Here is a 21,893-nt window from a genome sequence, read left to right as displayed (position 1 = left end):
AGCAAAAGCTTAAAAGGAACAAGTTCTGCCACTTTTAAAGCTTTTTATTTGGTACTTGGCTTTAAGCAGAAGAAGGAAAAATCTACAACCCAACCTGGCTTATTTATTATTATTTTAAAAACACGTCAAGGCAGGTTGTCTTCAGCCACCTGTTGAAACACTTTACACTAGAGAGCAGATTCAACATCTGCATGTTCCCAAATCCTGTTTTAAAGCACACAGGACACTACCTTCATGGACACAGCTCATCAGCATCCAGCCCTGTGCCTGGCATTTCATCAGAAGAGCAAGAAATTAACACTAAATAATCAAAACCAACATTAAAAAAATGGAGAGATTAAGTTTCAAAATGATACTTTTATTGTAACTAAACAAAGGACACAAGCTCCAGTTAATATAAAAATTTTCTACTGCGTTATGGCAAACACAGGACCAGAATGCTCAGTGCACAGACAAATGATTTTCAACTTAAATTTATAACACAGGCTGAAATTCATCAACTGAAAAGCAAAACTTGGAATACATACAAAGAACAGAATATGGGATTATTCTTCTAATTAAGTATACCCAATTATTTGATATTAACAATGTAAAAGTATTTAAATACATGCTGAAGTAGCTAAAGTTAAAATTATCAGCAAGATATGCAGATATAAAGTTACAAGAAGTATTTTGGAGTTGTATAAAAGATGTAACTTTTTCCCCAGACAAAGCCTACATAAGGGTAAGGAACTATCCTGGCAAGAGACTATTCTCTACCTGCACGCAGTCCTGCTGACAAACTCTGAACCAGCTTTCTGGCACTTAACCTGCAGGCAGACTGACTCTCACAGCATGCAGTCAGTGATGAAAATCTCTGTGAAAACCATCTTTTGGGCTAAGATGAAATGGAAACAAGTTTTTCATAAAATAGGTCCTATAACACACTTGTTTTGAAGGGGGAAATTGCATCCTACTCTACTTTTCTTTCCTGTTGCTAAATGGAACTTTAAAAAAGCTTTTTGTGTGTTTTACATTTCCCCCCTGAATAGCTTATAGTCAAAATCTGTCTTATTTGAATCTGCAACAACCCCATCAATAATCTTACCAATTACCTAAGTCTGAGCTCAGAGGCTTTGCCTGTGTAAGTCACAAAGTCATCGGAATCTCACATATCCTTTAAATTATTTGAAGAAATATTTACATCTTCTGATTAAATATTCATTCAGGAATAAGTTCTGACCAGTTACTGTACACTTGGAAGTCATCCTTTCTCTGAACATACCACAGCTTCTGGGTTTTTTGGTCAACACCAAAGGCAACTAAGCACATTATCTGGAGCTATTCCAATCTGCTGCAGTTGCCTGTATCACAGAGACAGAGCTGCTTGGGAGGTTCAAAGTTGGGTAAAAGTGGATCACTGATGGCTTCCTAATCCTTTAAAGCTTGCAGAACATGTGTTGTTGAAGTCCAGGTGCCATGGGTTTGCCTGCTTTCAACAGAAGGAAGGTATTCCCCATGAAAGTCCTTTCTGTGGTTGGTGTGCAAGTCCTGTGATCGCTTTAGGTCACAGCGGAAAGCTGGCATTTGTGACTGGCATTTAAACAAAAAAATCAGCTATTTTTGGCTCCCTTCTTATTTAATCCACAGAAAATTTAAGTGAACAGTAAACACAGAACAGCAGCAAAGTGTCTTAAACTCCCAAATACTGCCATCAGCCAATTTACTTTCAGGCCAGTTAAAGCTCTGTAAAACTTCAATCAATAAATATTTGAAAACATAGCTTTTTCTGCTATTTTCCTGGTTTAAATCTGCATGCATTCAAGTGAATACAATTCTTAGGTTTTTGATATTCCATGAAAGGTAGCAGGCAATTTTAGATTACCACGTTTCAGGAATGTCAAGTAATATTCTTATACATTGTTTTCAAATTCAAAATATGCCACTGTAAAAATTTAGCATACTTCAAAGCCCAGAAATTCTAGCTGTAAATTATAAAATGTAAAATTAGTTTCTAGATTGTATTTTTGTGAAATCAGTTTTATTCTTGAATTTCATCTAATACAAGCGTTGGCCTAAAAAAAAAAAAAGCACCTAGTGAAGTCAGACCTTCAAAAATCTACAAAGTGACTTTCATGCTGAAATCTCCAAGGTAATCTCGATTTATGAGGAAGAGAACAGCCCCCTTGTTTAGGGATCCATGAACCATAAAGATTGTACTGTTTTGAAATTTCAGCTTCATCACAGCAATTTTACACTTCAGATACAATTACAGTCATTCCCAGAAGGATCTCGCTGTAAGCAGCTTTCTTTGCAAACTGTACAGAATATGAACTCAATAGTTGAACTAGACACTGACTTTTTCTAGAACTGTACATCTCACTGTACATATTGCTTTGGAAACAACTAAATACAATGGTCCATATCATGCAAGCCATGAGACTGTCAAAACTTTTGTTCCACTAACTTCAAATAAGTTTGTACAAATAATTTAGCCAATCTAGATAAATACTGCACATGGAATTATGCTGAAATATACTTGGGAGTTGACATTTTCTATGAAAATATGCAACTATGACTAAAAGCACTAAGTACTAACTGCCCACCTCAATATCACCATGTACAGTGCCATTGTAAGATGTGCTCTCTATAGTGTACACAAAATCAAGAATGTTCATACATTTTATAATACTGGGTGCAAAATAAAAACAAAATAAAAAACCCAAACTACAGCCCTGCTGGTTCAAGCCACACTATATGTACTTTGGAACAGATTTTAAGAAAAGTGTAAAATTTAGGCTACCATGAATTATGGAACATCCCAGAGTTAGTATTTTAGTCTTAAAACTTTAAAATTTACTACTAAGAAGAAATATTAATGAGAAAACCTTGACCTACTGCCAGTATGTAGTCACACATTTAAAGACAGTGACTATAGGCAATTAGAAAACCAGTAATGTAATCAGCACACTGGCAATACCAGAAATTGACTGCACAGTAAGCAAACCCATGAGATGAACATATTTATGCACTCCAACTATACCTGGCTAATGACTTTATACCTGAGATGAAAATTGAGAGGTAAGAGAACTAGTTATGGTGTAAATAATTATCAGATGAAAAACAAGCACACAAATATAGCTACATTTTTAAAAAGATATGCAAAAAGATCACAACTGACATTTTTCCCTTTTGATTATTTTCATTCTGCTATTCAGACAAACACTTTTAACTCACTTTACCATGTGACAGATTGTGTTCTGAAACTATTTTAAAGGCTCCTGTGATTCCAATGCTTTAATAATTCATGGAGTTTTGAGTAGAACCAACATACTCTACTCCCTAGTTCTATGAAATTTAAGGCACCCATAAGTAGCAAACTTCATGCCAAGTTTCCATTCTAGGGAAAAATAAATCTGATTTTTCCCTTCAACAGAAAATAATAATAATCATGAATTCATAAAAGTGATCAGAATGCCACATTCTCTGTCAGTGAGGCAACAGCTTAGTGATATTTAGCTTAAAAAACTCTACATCTATAGAGCTACTACTGAAGCCACAGGATCTTCACTAGCAGATTAGAAAATATGTAATATTGTGATGGAACAGAAAAAGCTTGTATTAAATTCTGAAAAAGCTAAAAGGTAGAAGCAGAGCAAGGTTGGGCCCCATGTAATGACGAAAGAAAATAAATGGGAAACATTTTTCCATGATACATACACTTAATTTATACAGCAAACTTCCAAGTTTAATGGATCACTGTACCACAACAATGAGTGCAAATACATGTTTTTGTGGGCAGGAGCACTGCTAAAGAAGCATATTCTGTTTTCATCAGTATGGAATGACACTAAATCACTTCTTTGACTAACGGAAATTTCATTCCATATGTCAGAAAACGTATCTACGATTTATAACCAGAATCAGCTCAAAACACTTCCATAATCACAAAGCTCAAGTAATTTGTAAGCCATTAGACACAGAAAGATATACAAGATTTTGGTTACAACTGTGATTAGCTTCAGATTCTGAAGCTTAATTCTTTGCTTCTGCAGCTTCTTTATCATGCTTTTCCTTTGCTTTCTCTTTTTCCTCCAGTTTTTCTTCTTTTTGAAGCAGTGACATAATCTCAGCAACCTGGCTGGTGCCAATATCAATATCTTCTTTGTCAATCAATTCTACTACCTACATGAACATAAAATGAAATTGAGAGTGCATTTAGTTTTTACATGATGGAGGCATTTTCCTACAACAAATTTTGTTAAGACGACAAAAGTATTCAGTTCTCAAGTTCAAGAAAAACAGCATTTTTTTTCTAACATGGAAGACAAATTCAAACCACAACCAGTACCTCAAACATAACCAGAATATTAAAAAAAAGCTAAAATGTAAACCAAACGACTTAGAACTCTTGACCTTTGTGTGTGCAGCACACAAAGACATTTTAAAGCATTAGTAAAACAGACCCATTTATTTTACCCGTTTCAATGGAAAACTGAGATTCAGTACCTGCTGTAACAGTATTTAAGACAATAATTTATAGGCTTAATTTTATTTTGATTTTATTAAAAATGACCTATTGTACTAGATAAGCACAAATTCAGAAAAACTTAAGGGTAGAGGGGGTGGGCCGTTCAGAAAGCAAATGAAAAAATAATCTAGTAAATGATTCCAAATTCCTTTGAATAGCTTTTTGTACAAATGTACTCTTGGCATATCTCCTCAAGTTCCTAGAATTATTCTGCAATATATGCAGAATTTAGAGGTACATTTTATCTGTGTTGCTAAATGTGCAACGGCTGTTTAGAGCAATAGGGAAGATAATCATCACGGGGCAGTACAGAGGAAAAATGTGTTTCAAAAGGCTGATACTATATCTTCTAGCTGGCCATAGTTTAAATACTATTTCTGTATCGAGTAGCAGAATGGCTTGCAGGAAGTAAGTTTCAGGACCTATCTACATTTACCAAGTGAAAAAGAAACAAGAAAATGAAGGTGAAAGGCAGAGAAAACCTGAGAATGTTCTGCAAAATGAGAAAATAGGACAAATCAGGCAACAAACACAGGCCATTTACAGTGGACTTAAAAGACAACTGGTGGTCTGCTGTCTTTCAAGTACAGGAAATACAGGTCTCAATGAAACATCTAAAGTATACAAGTAGGCAAGAGAAGCTACTATTTTGTGTTGATATGAAATATATCTATGGATGTTATGTCAAGAGTTTTGCTAACAGTCGTAGTTCTTCTACTCCCTCCCATTTTTAAGTAATAACAAAATTACCATATTTTACAGAACTTGACAGAGAGACACAGGAAAACCTACAGCTTTCAAGGTAATGTGGGTAACAAACATGGATTCCCCTCCCGCCCCCAAAAACAGCCATACAGATTCTCAAGATGCTGTTATATGAGATCTATAATACATATGAAAAACCTCACTGGCATCAAGTGAAGACTCTTGCAAAAGACTGCACTGCAAATTTATGTCAAAACAGGTCCAATGTTTGAAGAATGCTTTGCCTTATTTTCTTAAAGAAGTCCACAAACTTACCTTAACAACATTATCTATATCGACTTGGCCATCCTTGTTTTCATCCAGTGCCTCTGCAATCCTTGTCAGCTTCTCCTCTGGAATCTTCTGAATTTGTTTCATTGCATTAATTAGCTCAGCAATACTGATGAGATTCTTCCTGAAGAGAAAGCACAAACTCTACATGACAAGCAATTACTCCAAAGGAGTAAGGCTGACAAAAGGCAGTATTGGAAGTTACTACACTGCAAGATGCTTGTGAAATTATTAATTGATTATTAATAATCCTGAACAGAATGCAAAAAAACAAAAAGGAGTTACTGATCAGCAAGATTTTTATCTTCCCATTGAATCTCATGCTTTTAGTTTCCATATGTTTTATTGAACAAATACAAGTATCCAGTAGCATTTGAAATAAAGGTTTCTGTATTTCCCAGGCTGTGTATCTACTGCCCTTTGTCCCCTCACTCCCCATTTACCAAAGATGCAGTGCCATGTTTCTGTCATCCATTTACATTTAGAGGCTGGCTGACAGAAAATCAATGAGTCACAGGAAAACAAAAGCAGAGAACTGATCACTTGAGCAATTGAGCTGTTTTGTTAAAATCGGCTTCATTTGCTCCTGTCAAGGACCAGACACTGTGGAAGGAAGGACCAGCAGGTTTCAGATGTTACACTCTCTGCTCACTCATCTCATGAAGTTCAAGTTGTCTGTCTGCTGCAACCTAAAGTCCCTGCTTGCCGATGTATTTTACTAGTTTAAAGAAACATTGTCCAGCACAGATCCAGCTGAAATGCAGGAGACAGTGAAGCCAATAAATACTAAACAGAAGGCTTTATCAGTGTAGTCCCAGCTCCTCTGGGCACAGACAGACTTTCACGCAAGGAGCATTTCTCAAGCTGCCACTAAATGTCCTGGACGTGGCTTGATAATGACTGCACCAACTTGAAGGTTAGAAGACAAGCCTTTGACAACTCAGCAATATTCAAACTTAAAATTTTCAATCATCCACAATCACCTACAAAATTATCCAGAAAACCATCCATTAAAAAGTACAATTACATTCAGTACAAGCAGATTCTGCATTGTATTGTTAGTTTGCAAATTCAGATGGTTTTGATCAACAGCTTCTCTCTAGCAGCACTCATATGGCTGCCATAATGCTATTACACAAAATCTGCAACAAATGACCGTTTGCCCTGGGGACTGGAAAATACAGAGCTCAGAAGCAACAAAAGCAGAATCCTTACTTCTGTTCAGTTATGCTCTTTGGGAGCTGGGATACTCTCTTAATGAATCACACAAAATGGTGCAAACAAAGTAGATTAATAACAGCATTTGTGATCACATGAGAATTTATGTCTCAGTTTTCAGGTGTTTCAGTGTCAACAAGCAGTATATGACCATTTAACACAGGATTGCCTGAAAGACTCTCCAATAATATCAAGACCTGGATAAGTGTTGATAAATGAATTTTGTAACGAAACTATCAGGAAAGATCTTTCTTTGAAAATCTGCGTGTTAAAAAATTGAAATGAAGAAAATCTTTTGGAAAGGGACTGTGTAAAATGATCTCACTCCCATTAGACCCATTTCCCCACTTTTCTCCAGACACCATAGATCCTTGCAATTTTTTTCCTCACTAATGTCTTTATTACTAAATAACAATAAATATGGACATGCTCACACACTGTTGTGCACCTTTTCAGTCAATGGCACAGGGAAAAATGACTGTGTGAGGAGCATGACTAAAAGGAAGGTTTCACCTGTAATCCTGTTAGTGCCAGAGGCATGGGCAAGATGGTAAGATTCTAATGAACACTTTGACTTTCAGAACACCTTCAGGACTAGCACCTGGGGAAATATACATCCTTTTTTCCTTCATCAGTTCAGACATATTTAGCCTCAGAAGAGAGAAAATCTACAGCAAAATTTTGTTAATTTTGTTTTTAAAACCAATTATTTCAACATTCTAAACAATGAGTTATTCACCAATTCTTTTCTAACCACACGTCAGACAAAAGCAAGAGTGAAGGTGAACAGCCAGAAACACATCCAGTGCTCCCAGGTCACTTACCCAGCAGAAGTATCCTCACCATCCAGCTTTGCATCATCTGTCTTTTGACTTGTCTCTAATTCCACAATAATTTTGTCTATCTGGCCAATCATTCGATTCACTCTCTTCGTCAGTCGCTTGCTTGCCTTTGACTCTTCTACTGCCTCTTCCTCACCAGTTTTAGAAAGCTCCTTTATCTCTTGCAAATCCTAAAAGAAATGGTCAAGAGAGAGGAAAGCTTTTGCTGCTGTGAATTCACGACACTACTGACTTCAACCAGCATTTCAAGACAGGAGCCATTTGTAGATGAAATACAAGTGTAGGGACATACAAAGCTAGATGGAATTAGAACAATAAATTCTAACACTGCTGCCTTTTTCATGCACCCCTTAAATGTTATTTTCCACATCTTTCATAAGACCGGATAAGGTGCATCTTACTTATCTTGGAAGTTTCTGTAATACTGACATCTACACTTGCTAAGAAAGAACTGCAGCACGCAGCAGTCAGTCAGCTCCTGTTACCCCACCAGTCACCCTGGGAACAAGAGCAGGAGCAGGATTCTCATCTGCTGGGAACTACTCCAGTGATAACAATTAGGCTTTGAACATATTACGCAAATGAGGCTCTGCATTGTCACAAACAAAATTCATTCACTGAGCTTCCAACTTCAGACACACAGACAACCAAGAAAGATAATCTTTAAATTTGTGGATCATTTCTGCTAAAACATGAACAAGAAAAGAACTTCCATGCCCCATTCTTCACCTCGTTATACTCCTGGATATCATCCTTCAACTCCTCAAGCTCCTCCTTTTCCTTTGTTAGTGCTTTTTTCTGTTCCTGCAGCTTGGTGCAAGCATCACTCAGCACATCAATCTCCTCCTTGGTGATTTCTTCACCCTGTAAAAGAAATATACATAAATTAGTGAAAGGCACATTTGTGATTTTACTCCAAGATTTGCAGTCTTTTAGCAAAAAAGAGAAACTCAAGGTTCTTTTTCCATGTTTGGCGTCACTACTATCACAAGGTCATTTTGAGGCTAATGCAAAGATTTTAAATGGTAAGGCAATTAGTTTGCTACAGTACATAATTTTTTGAAGTGCACCAGTAGTAAGTTCAGCTAATGTGATTGATTATGTGAGTTTTGGCTATTAGATCATCTCATCTTAAATGACCTTCTCATTTAAGAATGTTTTACTTCATTCATTCCTAGGTTAAGTAATTAGAACAACTGAGAAACAATTCACTATGTATGAGAAAAGATAAATTACACCAAAAAAAATTGTAAAGTTTGGAAAGTTGAACTGTAGTAAAGTTATCAGGTTATTTTCAATAACCTTTGTGAAAATGAGGATGAACATCCATAGTTTGTGAAGTACACTTGTCTCTTGAAAAGCTGAAAATAAAATATGCACAGGGCCATTCCATCTACAGATAATGTAAATGCCCCCCAAAACAGGTATATTAATTTCAATAATGCAGATAGATAAAGGAGATGCTCTATTTTGTGCTGACTTCAGCTTCTGCATTGGTGAATTTTCAACCCACTAAGTAGCTGTTTTCAACTGACAGAATGTGGTGAGGGAGCTAAAAGTGAAGGACAGACAAACAATATATCATAGTTCTCACATGGATGCTTTGACTCTTTACATTCAGAAGTATGAAAACGTGTGGTTATCCAGATTACCTTAATGCCTTCCAATACTGGTGCTGTATCTATCAGTGCCTCTGAGTGCACTGCTGCACCTGCCCGTGCCACTTCTGGTTCAGTATCCATTGCCACCTGGCTTTTTTTAGCTTGCAGAGCAGTTGCTACAAGATCTGCTGCTGGTTCCATTGCCTTCTAAATTTAAAACACCTCATTAGGTTTCATTTAAAAAAACCCAAAACATTATCTGTTTTAGCATCAGTAAAGAATGACTTGTCAAAATAGAAATAGTTGCCGAAGTATACACACACATTTTTATGAGAACAGGTTAAAAAACTGCAACTTATTGAGTGGTTTCACATTAACATATTCACTTGTATTTAATGAACTACTTCTGTGAGCTCCTGAGGCTTAATTCACTAATAAGCAGGACAGCAGCTTTACAATCAAATATTATACAACAGCATTATCAGGTTAATGACAAATAGAAAGACCCAAAGATAAGAACATTTAAAGTATGGGGTGTAGAAAATTTTAAAAAAACTCCAACAAAACCAGTACCTTTACTAAAGAAAAAGAAGTCTTTGCTTACTGCTCTAATTAAGAAGGAAATCAAAGATAAGTAAGACGGAGCCAACATTTCAGAGTAAACTCTTGTGTTGCAGTCAGTTTTAATATTCTCTCACATCTTTCGTAGGTGGATTTAAAGTCCAGTTTCTTGCAGGCAATACCCAGAGCAGAGGCAGTAACTTGAAACATGCTAATTTTCACATCATTATTGACATTTACTTCTCAATGGTTGTGAGCAGAACCTACCATGGCTGCAACTTCAAGAGTTTCTTTGGCTTTCTCTGCCGCTTCAGACAATTTTTTTTCTTCATTTTCTTTTCTGATGGCTTCCTCTTCCTGAAGTGTTGCTTCCAGCCGCACTTTGTTATCTATTTTTTCACCTTCAACTTCTGCCACTTTCACTTGAGCCTCTTTAGCCTAAAAATAACAAAAGCAGTCTAATAAAAGCGTGTATATATACATATAGGTATGTCTGCATAATGTAAGTTTAGATATCCTGACTGAGATAGATCATACAGATATGCTAATGAATAAAGTCAAAGCCCCCAAATGTTACCTTATTTTAACATTTCTCAGAGAAAGATGACTCTCTTTCTTGAGAGTGGAAATGTGAACTGTTCACCCTGAAATCATACACATTCTTCATTCTCCTTCTCTCAAGACTACCAACAATCCACTCTGACAATTTCTCTCTCTACATAACGTCATGTATTTTCAAGTATTAATGTCTTTATATAGCCTGAAGCATTTACTGGTTTTTTGCAAGTGAAAGGTGTATTCTAAATGTTCTGATGCTATTACTGTCTGCTGTCATGTAATCCAATATTGCCATGTATTTACTTTATCCTCATACCTCTCCACATACAACCCAACTTCTGCGTTTGAAGGTCACTCAAATAAACCTATCTATGATTTAGTTTTTCAAGGCAAAGCAACGACTGAGAAGAACATCTACTTCTCTGGACAGATTTTCAGTCATGACACTGAAAGTTAGTTATACACTATGTCCACCAATACTTACAGCACTGTCTGGTAGTGTCTGAAGGGTTGTTTTGAGCTGGTCAGCTGGAGAAAGGGTATCTGGAAGATACATGGCTCTGGATAAAATAAGCAATGAAGTAGGAATTTCCTGGTTCAGGTGCAGATCCAACCACTGTAAGTGCAATACAAAAAACAAATCTTCAACTTCAGGATGTTTTTTTCTTTTTTACAGACAAAATCAAGCACACACAAAAAAGCAAATACATTTTTGTTTTTAACCACTACTTATCACTCAATATCCCAGCACAGGAACTACAGGCAATAACCAGCTAAGAATTACAGCTACTGCAATGAAATATAGGAAGGCGTATTTTGTTTGAAGAAGCATTTCAAGAAGTATTGAATGAAAATTTGAACAAGTGGTTTGTTTCACATGCATCTTAAAATCACAGAATGGTTTGGGTTAGGTTAAAGATCATCCATCTAGTTCCAGCTCCCTGTCATGGGCAGGGACACCTCCCACTAAACTCAGAGCTCCATTCAAGCTGGCCTTCAACACTTCCAAGGATGGGCAGTCCACATCTCCGGGCAACCTGTGCCCATGTCTCACCACCCTCACAGAAATTAATTTCTTCCTAATATCTCATCTAAACCTGCCCTCCTTCAGCTTTAGACCATTCCCCCTTGTCCTATCACTACATGTCCTTGTGAAAAGTCCCTCTCCAGCTTTCCTGTAAGCCCCCTCTAGGTACTGAAGTTGCTATAAGGTGTCCCTGGAGCTTTCTCTTCTCCAGGCTGAAACCCCAACTCTCTCAGCCCATTTTCGTAACAGAGGTGCTCCAGCCCTGTGATCAAATTATTGGCCTCCTCTGGATGTGTTCCAACAGACCTCCCCCTAAACCAGGCAACACCAAGAGAAAAAAAACTGATCTACTCGGTGAAAACTTCTTTACATAGCAATACAATAATTAACAAGACAAACTTTCAGAATTGCAAATATATTTTGGGTATGTTTAAGTCTAAGTATCTATTTGCATCATAAAAACATCATGGTCCAGTCAAAAGGCAGCAACCCACAGCTACTACATACTTACAAAGTACATGTGATAAAAGCTTATTAAGAAGAAAGGCTGTTTTAACCATCTTTTTTAATGAGAACAGAATCAAAACGACTTCTCAGAACCAAGACAAAAATCAGAGCAACAGAGCTAACAACTGGAATTAGGTCTGTGTACTCAGTCTTGCAAAACCATACCTGTTTAAGCTGTTCCTTGAGACGCTCCTCTGTCACACCAAGAGCTCTCATCCCTCGGGCACGACAAGCTGCCTGCAGTTCTTTAACAGTCAGGGTATCAACTCCCTCTTCAGCGATCATCTGCACAATGGGAAGGAAATTTGACCGTGTACGAGCTCAAAACAGCGGCATCACCGGCACTGCCCAGCCAGAAGCCCACGTGTTGGAACGGCCACTAGAGGCTGCTACGGTAACACAGAACAGCCCCTGCTGCTCACACAGCTCCAGCACGGCCAGTCACGGCTGATACTTCTCTTTAAGATGGTATTTCTATCAGCTCCCTTACAAATTAGAGCTTCATAGAAACGTTTTTCTTTGTGATATAATTATTTTCATTGCAAGTAATGGTTGATTAAAAAAAGGTCCGTTTTTTTCTTAATAAATAAGGACGTTTCCGATTTCAAGCTGTTCAAGCCTTTTTGTTCAAAGTTAGCTCAAGAACAAGACAATTAAGACAAAAAAAGGAAAATGCCCCAAAAAAACCCCATACGTATATTCACACACACTCACTACTGCTATGTGTCAAAATTATTACCCAGTGTCTATTCAGAATGACTCACCTTGTCATCTGCTTTTATGCTCCTCAACCTCATGGTCAGCTGGAAGCGGAGGAAGTTATTTGTCCCAATTGACTGAAGTTCCAACAATTTACAAAGTGCCACCAGCTGAGGCCTGGTCAGATTGTCCAGTGTCAACTCATCTTCAAACAGTTTAGAGAACCTTAAGATCTCCTCATTACTGGGTCTTTCACCAGTTTCCCTGATCTGTGAGAAAAAAACAAACACACACAAAGCTTTTCAAAGCAAATGTTATGGTTTGGCATTGTTTTGAATAAAAGCAGTCTCCTTGCTTGTAAAGCACTTTGCAGCACTTTTGGGATAAGAAATAGCACACAAGGAAGCAATAAAAGAAGTTTTTAAAAAACAAACAACTTACTTAGGCAAAAGATGGTGTCGACAGTTTCCAACAACACTGCACAATGTACTTAAGAAAAAACTAACAAAACAAAAATTAGATGTATCTGTACACAAAGGAGCAGGTCTATCTGAGCTGCACCGCCGTGACATACTCAAAAATAAAATATATACATTTGAGTTAATAAATAGCTGCTACAGGAGTCACACTGGCAAGTATTTGTTCTGGTACCATACTTACAGAACACAGAAGCACATAAGATAAAGATGGGAACAAAAGTAAGTACATCCAATGGCAAAAATTTTGCAACACTGGTGTCCCTTTGAAACACAGTTTAGGACACTTACCTACCCACTTCTCTCCACCATCACATTTGTTACAATACTGTTTTCCTTTCAATTCCTAGATGTTCTGCAACACCCCAGTGAAAATGTTTTTGTACTTGAAGTTATTCCAAAGTATAAACCACTGTTTGGGAAAGGACGCTGCATCCTGATGAAGGTTCTATGTAACTGTTTGTACAATTGCAAAGTTAAGGTTTTCAGTGATGTGTTGCCAATGACTTCCCAGTCATTAAATCCAACTACTGGAAGCTGAAATAACAGTTCAAAGAAGTAGGAGAAAAATTCCCTAGTCTCATCAGGTCACAGTAAAGCATTATCACCTATACAGATGTTGATTTTTCTATTTTAAGTATGCCACCAAAAGCTCATTAGAGACATCACTCCATCAAAAATCTACAGAACTCACAATTAAGTACTCCCAGTCACTTGACACATTCAGTCTAAACAGGAAGTACACAGATATCCAAAAAAACCTTTTCCCAATACCTCTGGGTTTTTTTAAACCCTGTAAATAAAACATAAAACTACGTGACATCAAGTACAGGTTGAAAACCTAACATTACCTATACTGCCTGATTTATCATGCCTACCTGTTTTACCTGCGAACTCAAATATTTTAGTGAGCAGCTACTGAGTACAGGAAAAGGTAAAAATCGGGAGACAAGATGGCCTTGAGTCCATTAACCTCCAGGATACTTGTGTAGCAGAGAAACCAACTTGGAGAAAGAAAGGTCAAAAGGCCTTGTTGTTCCACTTTGCCAGTGCCTTCACCATAGGAGCCAAAAATGGCACTTCAAAAATACAGGAAGTATTTTCTCCCTTGTTTAAAGATGAATTTTGACATAGCCAAGCACGTGTCTCTTAAAAGTACAAACTGAAGCTTTCTAGTACATCACCAGCTACAAAGCAACAGAGAGAAGTTCTGGAATCATGCAGCAGACATGTTAAGCCTGTAATCAATGGTTCTTGCAGCATCAAATATTTCACCACAGAAGCAGCTGCAAAAGAATAGCAAAAAGGTGGGAAACATTTAAGCTTCTTCTTGCTCAGACATTTATTATCCCGTACAGTGAAATGAGATCAATGAAGTTTGTCTCTGTGGCACAAATGAGAAATATAAAGCTGTAAGAAGCACACCCACACATAAGAAATGCAGGGCTTGAAACTTCTTTTTTAGTCATCAGAGGAACTTGGGACTTCCTCCAGCAAATGCGGAGTGAAACATCATTTATTTCCATGGAAATTAACGGCCAAATGTAAGTTCTCAGTAGCAGTTCTTTCAGAAGAAAATGAAATGTTCCAAACATGAAGCATGGCAGTGACAAGTTCCCAGAGCCTGCAGGCCCAGTGCTTCAGCCACTAAGTGCTATAACTAACAGCTTACAATGTTCTGCGGATTTCAAAGAACAGAAACAGATGACTGCATAGAGGCTTCAAAGTACATGGACTTTGCAAGCAGTTACTGACTGGCAAAATTTGCCGCTATGATTATCTGAGGTGATCTACGTGGCACTATCAGCATCATCTTACTACCCCACACTTTAAAACTTTACTCTTAGCTCTGACATGGAGGAAAATCTTAAGCTATTTGACAGGGCTTGTAAAGTTCATGTCTGAAACCCCTGGGCTTATGTGCCTTTTTCTGTGCAAATACACACTCTCTCCAAAGGACTCTCTCTACTGCCTTTCTTTCAACAAAGCACCTGGGGATGTTGTTGGCTCCACCTCTTAATCAGCAGCCCCACAATTAAGAGAAATCAGAGATAATTACTGTCCTGAGAAGACTTAAGAGGGTATTTTTCATCTCTCCAGGAAGTACCTTACTCTCACCTAGAGTTTGGTGAAAGGAAATGCTGTGAAACCTAAAGGCCATCAATGTAGGAGGCAGATGCCTGACACTTAAGAGTCTGTCAGCAACTGATCTTAAATAGAAGAATTTTGCACCAAGCACAGCAACCACATTCTAGCTAAACCTCAGATTATACCACGTTCTAGTCAGTATAGCAACTGTGCACTTAAAAACTGTTTTATAAGCAGAATTAAACTTGACAAAAAAATTTTACTTCCCCCCCCATTAACTTTCAGTCAGTTAATTAGAGAAGAAGTCTTCTCCCAGTTTTCATATCCAATAATAAAAAAAAAAGAGGTCAAAACCTACCTGAGTAACCACTGAGCATACAATGTTTCATGTTAGAGTTAACTTATTAACATATAAGAGAACAAGAAGCAAATGAGCAGAAATACACTGCTTCTAGAATTAGACAGTACAAGCACCAGCTAGAACACCAAAGTTAGCAAGAGGAAAACTTCATCACACTGAAGTATTACTTACTTAAAAGAAATTTATCCTAAAAAAGCTACTACATTCTGTTTCTTCAAGTCCAACAAAATAAAGTTATCTGATAATTACCATAGACCAAAAAAGTCACAAAGTTATTTTTTTGTAGGAAGAGAAAATACATTTTCCAAGGTTTTTACCTTTTGAAAGAATGTTGAAAAATCTTTTGTAACATTTCCCTTGGCTGCTTTATTTTTTAAGGCCATCTCCTCAATGGTGTCTTGAAGGAATTTAGCCAATTCAAGTTTTACTCGCAATTCTTTCTTCAATCTTTCCTCCTGTTAGAAAAATATTTTGTTTTAAAAGTTCCTTCCAGAAATACATGGACTAAGTATCACTTCTGCCCCCAGACAAGTTATGTGGAGTAATTCTGGACTGCTGCTATAATACACACATTCCAAGGGGGCATTCACTCTTCCCAAAGATCTCCAAATCACACTGAAAAAGCTGAAGAGCTGAAGAGCTCACTGTGTGTTCTGAAAGTGAAAACTTGTGGGGTTTTTTGGTGGGTTTTTAACAATTCTGAGAAAAGCTAACTAAAAGAAATAAAGTTTAAACAAAAAAAAGTGTAAGAAGCTATTTTAAATACTAAATTTTATATCAAGGTTTAAGACTACAAATGTTACAATGTCTGTTTTAATACAACCAGAAAAATAACATCTCATAGCTTTCATTTCTCCTTTGTAGGAGCCAGAAAATGGAGATGAGGACAGCACAAAAGACTATCAGCCCTGACAGCTTGGTACCTGCACATATAAAAACCACTATGGCACTGGTTCATTATAATATATTAAAAAGCAAGATCTTCAAAATAAGATAAGGAAGATTAAAGCATCACCCTAACACTGAAAAAAAATATCTTAGACTTCTTCTAATTACTTCACCAAGAAAATTTCTAACTTTTTTAAAAAATATCACTGGATTATAAATTCAGACCTGCTTACCTTTTTAGACTTCGTCTCAAATGTAGAGGGAAGCATATTAGGGAACAACTTAAGAGCTACTGGAAGCAAAAACTCCATAAATGGGACAACAAGAAAAACCAAGAAAGGGACCAGACGAAAAAGATCAGCACATATTCGAAGAAACTGGAAGGGGAAAAAAAAATATATTGATAAGCTAAAGTTTAAATACTTATTTTAAAAATACTTGTTTTGATCATCCAATTATCACTTGGGTTCATATATACATATTTGCTATGAAGAAATTTTAAAATAACACAGTAAAAGGATGTGATAAAGTCAGTTTCTAGTGGGTTTTTTTCAAGTTGCTATATACTACACAGTGCTGGAGTTTCACCAGTTTTCAACACTATAGAAAGTATTTCAAAAGCCTCACTGTGTCTCAATAGGATTATAGGACAAGTATCTCATTTAAACCTCTTAAAAGCACCTGAAAACAGGAGGTGGTCATTTGTTGTCATTAAAGCTGCTTAACTTCTTTTATGCATCTTTATTTGTGCTCCACCACTTCTTACATGCATGAGCTACTATGGACTAAGTAACCAAGAATAAAATGAAAGATCCCTCCCCCTCTGCCTTATAACAATTGTAATGTACATTTAAATCCAGGGTAATGAGCCCAGCTTGGTAGATTTTTTTTTTTTTTTTTTAAAACCACTGCTTTTCCAGAGCAGTAATCCTCTGAAGCAGGCGGCGTTAGTTACGGAATCTTGAGCTGCACGAAATAAATACTATCCTTGTGATTTCTGTACACTCACAAATATATATATTAGGCTGTACAGTCTATTATCAAATCTTTCAGTAATTGTTGAAAGCTTAATAACTCTGTTTATGTTGAGGAGTGCAGATCTTCTTTGACTCTACCTCATTTTACAAAGGAAAAAACTGGTTGTTGGGAATCCCATCAGTTCCTAAATCAGACGTATGCTCCAGTACTCTACTGCCACAGCACTGTCATTCCACAGCAGGATTTGAGTGGCAAAAACTGGCAACATAAATGATATTGCAAAAGTAAACCTGTGCTCCCCACTCCAGCCCCTCCTCAGGCTTCATGGTAATCAAGGGGAACAGCAGCAACAGCCAGCACAGATCCCATGTCCTCAGGACTGGTTTGCTAAAATACAAAACCTGTGAAACTTCATTCAGAATTTCCTTAGCATAAAACCAGCCAAAATCTTAAGCACTGCTGTATGTGGAATGCACACGCTCTACAGATTCAAAGTTTGGCATTTTTCTTTGTATATAAAAAAATTCAGTTTCCCAGAAGGCATGCTTTAGTCCTTTGTTTACAGGCTCAAGGATTTTTCCATTCATTCCAACAATAGAAGGCAAACGACTACCATGGAATTAAAAAAAAAAAAAAGTAACAAAGTTTGGAAGAAAATTTTAAAACTCAGAAGAAAAGTACTTTTTCCCTAAAAAAACCCATCTCAAAATTTCTATAGAGTACAGAGTTCCTATTTTTACCCAGTGTCTATTCTCAGGCAGTGGGTGCAAGTATTTCTACAAAATCCATCTCCAAGGAAGCAGTTTTACCACTGGATAAGCCAACCTAATGCTAACCTGAGACGAGGTATAAAAAGCCGTGAAGGTTTACTGACATTCACACCGCTGATCCAGCTAAAACTGACCCATAAATACATACACATACAAGGGGAAAAGGAACAGAATAAACCAAGCGGGGGTGGGGCAGGAAAACTTGATTTAAGCACCAAGCTTTTCACAGCAGCACTGTCCTGGATCAGCTTTCACAAATCATGGAACTGCACCCTCGGCTGACTCAAGGAAAACAGCTTTACGCAGGAACCTAATACAATGGTGTACGATTACACACACATTATTTGGCAGCACAGCACGAGAACCTTGTGACTACTCTCTATCTGCTGCTACAGCTCGTGTATTCCACTCTTCCCTCCTCTGCAGGGAACAGTTTGTAAAGCTGGTGGACTTGCCACAAACTCCATTGTGTTTGCCAGCTCACTGCCACGTTCTGAACCATCCTGCTGCAGGAGTCAGCACTAGAGCAGTTAGGTTTTAACAGTACCATGTTTTACTTCTTCCTGCCTTCTCTCCTAAGTGTAGATATGTGACCTCGCTGAATCAAACCCTGCCAGCAATTGTACAAAGCAGAATTTTGGAATTGACTTAGTTTACATAAACAATAGGTCTCTTTGCATTAGCCATGCTGGAATTGCTTGTTCATGTGGTTAGATTACTTGGATATCTTTCCATTATTGCCTCCAATGAGGAAGGAAAGGGCAGGCAGAAATAACTCATTTGTCAGTCTGCATGAAGATAAGATTTGTCTAGGACTGTCAGCTCATGTGCAGCTTAATACTTTCAAAGCAGTATATACTTCAATTTTTATTTTACATTTTTTAAAAGTTCAGGAGGTAATCCGGCACCAAAATGTTAAAACTTCTTTAAATCAGTCAATATACTACAATTTAAGGTTGAACTGATAAAAAATGAACTGTGTTGAAACAAACTTGAAATAAGGTTTAGAAAAACCCAACATGTAGAGGGTTTGCTCAGCTGCAGGCTTTTGCTTTTCACTGACCCCAGGTTCTGAGCCTACCATGCCCTCATTCCAGAGACAGGATGTCCTCTTCCTCCAAATGCAGAAAACACAAAACCTAGACTGAGAAACTAACATTACTGTAGTTATTAAAACTATTTTCTCTACATCTCCTACACTGCATTTGCATGCATATAAACACACAGTACATCATTAGATAAGAGACAGGATACAGCAATGTAAACACTAATTTATATCTGCAAACAAATAAATGTCCATTTCATTTAAAAAGAGAATTAATACAAAAAGTGAACATTTGCACAAAAAAAAACCAAATCCGGGAAGGCCAAATGCCAGATCACTACTTAAACATGAGAAAGACAGCCCTATCATCACTAGATGACAAAATCAAAAGGTAATCAAATGAATAAATCCATCTATTGATGGAATATTACTGCTGTTTATATAATTTCTCAGAAGTATGGCTCAGTAAATATGAAAGAGGCAGGAAAATCAATGGTTCCAATCTTCTCCCTGGAGAATTTCCGATTCTGTTTTAAACCATGAATTAATTTGTCTTGCTTGGCTTTCCAAGTTCCCCAAAGCTCTCAGTAAGTCAGCACAAGCTAGAACTGCTACTTCAAGAAGTCCTGCAGTCCTCACCTTCCCCTGTCCTCAGTTACTCTTTCTGGTACTACATAATCCCCTCTCACGTCAGCACAGACTGTTATATTTATTGCTGAGCAACGTCTCAGCTGGGTGAGCTGCCAAGCAGACTCCTGTACCAGCACAAGGAAGATGGCAAAACTTAACGAGCATAAAGATGCTGAGACCATCAAGCAGTGATGGAGGAGACCACACCTACTCACAGACAGAAACTGCTACACGTGCATGTAACAATTTTTGCTACTTGTCTAACCTTGTGAATTTAGGAAGAACTTTTTCATACTGCATTTAAGATGTGATGTGCTTTACTTATACAACAAATTGTTCAAATGTGACCTAATTTTATCAGGAAATGATTAAAACAACGAGCAGATACTTGTATTTTTGATCATTTACTAGAAGTTTTGAGGGCAGAGATGTGAACCCAGCACATTGTGTGTGCAGGGTACAAACTGCAGAGCGCCACACTGTGCCACAAGCAGCACTGTGCACTCCTGCCCCAGAGCACACACACCTGCTCTCCAGCATTTCTTCCAGAACATCTTTCCAGTAACGGCTGAAATGCTTTTTTTATAAAGGCAGGAAGACAGACTTGAATTTTTAATCTGTATAAACTGCTTAAACATCTTGTCCTTAAAAGCAGTAAAATGAGAACGGTCAAATCAGCATGTTTAATATTTTGCTAATGAACTGAAGTTGAATATCAATGCATTTTTTACCAAAACCAAGAAATTAACTACACCAGCTTAATATTTTGCAGTCCTTTCATATACGAGCTCACATTTAATGTTTTTAAATATCCATATAACTTTTCATTCTAATTAAATATGCTCATTTCACCCAAAACCTGAAATTACTATTGAAATACATATATATTATCCAAAGTTGAAAGCATTCACATTTTGCACCCCAGATTTCATCTCCCTTTTCTTTAAAATTATCAGTTGCGTTTTTATCGTTTCATAAATGTAAGCAACACGTCATAAATAAAGGAAATGTATCTGGGCTAAAATTATTTCAGATATATTTATAACTGAAATAGTATATTATCAATCATGCATTTCAGCCTGCAGCTTTTATCCCATTCAAAAGAACCCCATGAAGCAGCAAACAGGAACAGAACTGGCACAGATACAACCTTTACTAGCAGTGTTTTCCCTCTATTTTTCCAGCTGGAGTGAAAAAACAGAGAAAGCGATCATATGTATGGTACATGGCTGGGAACTTGAGAACAAACCACAATTGCTGCCCATGTGACAAAAGAGAAGAATCCTCTGCTGGTCCAACTAGAAAATAACAAATTTATCTTCAATAATGGGCAACACAAGTAAAAAGTTTTGGGGTAATACCCAAAAATACTCCACATAGCGAGGAGGAAGGAAACACACCTAGCAATTTTAATTCTAGGAACAAAAGACAACAGAAAGAACTAATTCAGTTCTAACAAAACAGAGCAACCATTGAGGACACCCAAAGGAAATTGGTCTTGACTCAGTACCTGTCTCCGTTCCCGACGAGACAAAGTGTTTCCGTGCAGGATTCTCCAGAGCATCCTCGCAGCTATTTTTGTGTCAATCCACAGCAATCGAAACCCATGGTAATAGTGCTTCAGTTCATCCACAATCCTCTGCCCAAGAGATTTTTTCACAACTTCCACTTCTGTTGGACTATATACAGGACCTCCTTCTTCCAGCTTCTTGTTTTTGTCCTTTAAGGACTTCAGTGACTTTTCAACTATGGAGTCATCTTGAAGGGGACGTGAAGAATGCCACCACCTAACTGGAAGATACTGGGGACCTAAAACACCCACGGTTGCTAGTGGCGTCCATGAGCCAGAAGAGCTCGCAAGAGAAAAGTGTATTTGTTCAGATCCTTTAGTCCAACAACAATAGTGACCTTTTTTGGAGTAGGCGTAAACAGGAGGGACACTAGTGCAATATTTAAAGTGTACAGTCCTTAAAAAGAAAAAAGCATTCAAGAATTAGCAACAGATCATCAGCTATTTTTATATATACATTTGCAAGGATATATATATTTATGTATTTATAAAACATGTAATTTGAAAACTATCTACTGCATATTTAAGG

At 37.3% G+C, this 21,893-nt stretch overlaps 1 protein-coding gene across 3 annotated transcripts in view; it reads right to left on the bottom strand.

Annotated features, from left to right (window-relative positions):
- Window positions 1-337: 337 nt before the first annotated feature.
- Window positions 338-21,893, bottom strand: part of LETM1 (leucine zipper and EF-hand containing transmembrane protein 1) — a 28,670-nt gene continuing 7,114 nt past the window's right edge. For 2 of the 3 annotated variants that reach the window (XM_082281377.1, XM_082281379.1), the window contains exons 3-14: window positions 21,305-21,761; window positions 16,605-16,748; window positions 15,801-15,938; window positions 12,624-12,827; window positions 12,025-12,144; window positions 10,810-10,941; window positions 10,035-10,205; window positions 9,258-9,413; window positions 8,335-8,469; window positions 7,588-7,775; window positions 5,531-5,669; window positions 338-4,164 (exon numbers count right to left, since the gene is read on the bottom strand). In XM_082281377.1, the coding sequence (XP_082137503.1) occupies window positions 4,015-4,164; window positions 5,531-5,669; window positions 7,588-7,775; window positions 8,335-8,469; window positions 9,258-9,413; window positions 10,035-10,205; window positions 10,810-10,941; window positions 12,025-12,144; window positions 12,624-12,827; window positions 15,801-15,938; window positions 16,605-16,748; window positions 21,305-21,761 (2,134 nt within the window). In that variant the 3' untranslated portion in view covers window positions 338-4,014. The remainder of the gene's footprint in view (window positions 4,165-5,530; window positions 5,670-7,587; window positions 7,776-8,334; window positions 8,470-9,257; window positions 9,414-10,034; window positions 10,206-10,809; window positions 10,942-12,024; window positions 12,145-12,623; window positions 12,828-15,800; window positions 15,939-16,604; window positions 16,749-21,304; window positions 21,762-21,893) is intronic. The other variant, XM_082281378.1, reaches the window with a different exon arrangement.

Source organism: Coloeus monedula, assembly GCF_965178545.1.
Source record: "Coloeus monedula genome assembly, chromosome: 5".
NCBI lineage: Eukaryota > Metazoa > Chordata > Aves > Passeriformes > Corvidae > Coloeus > Coloeus monedula.
Note: the sequence above shows the minus strand (reverse complement) of the source record. Positions and strands in the feature narration are given on the sequence as shown.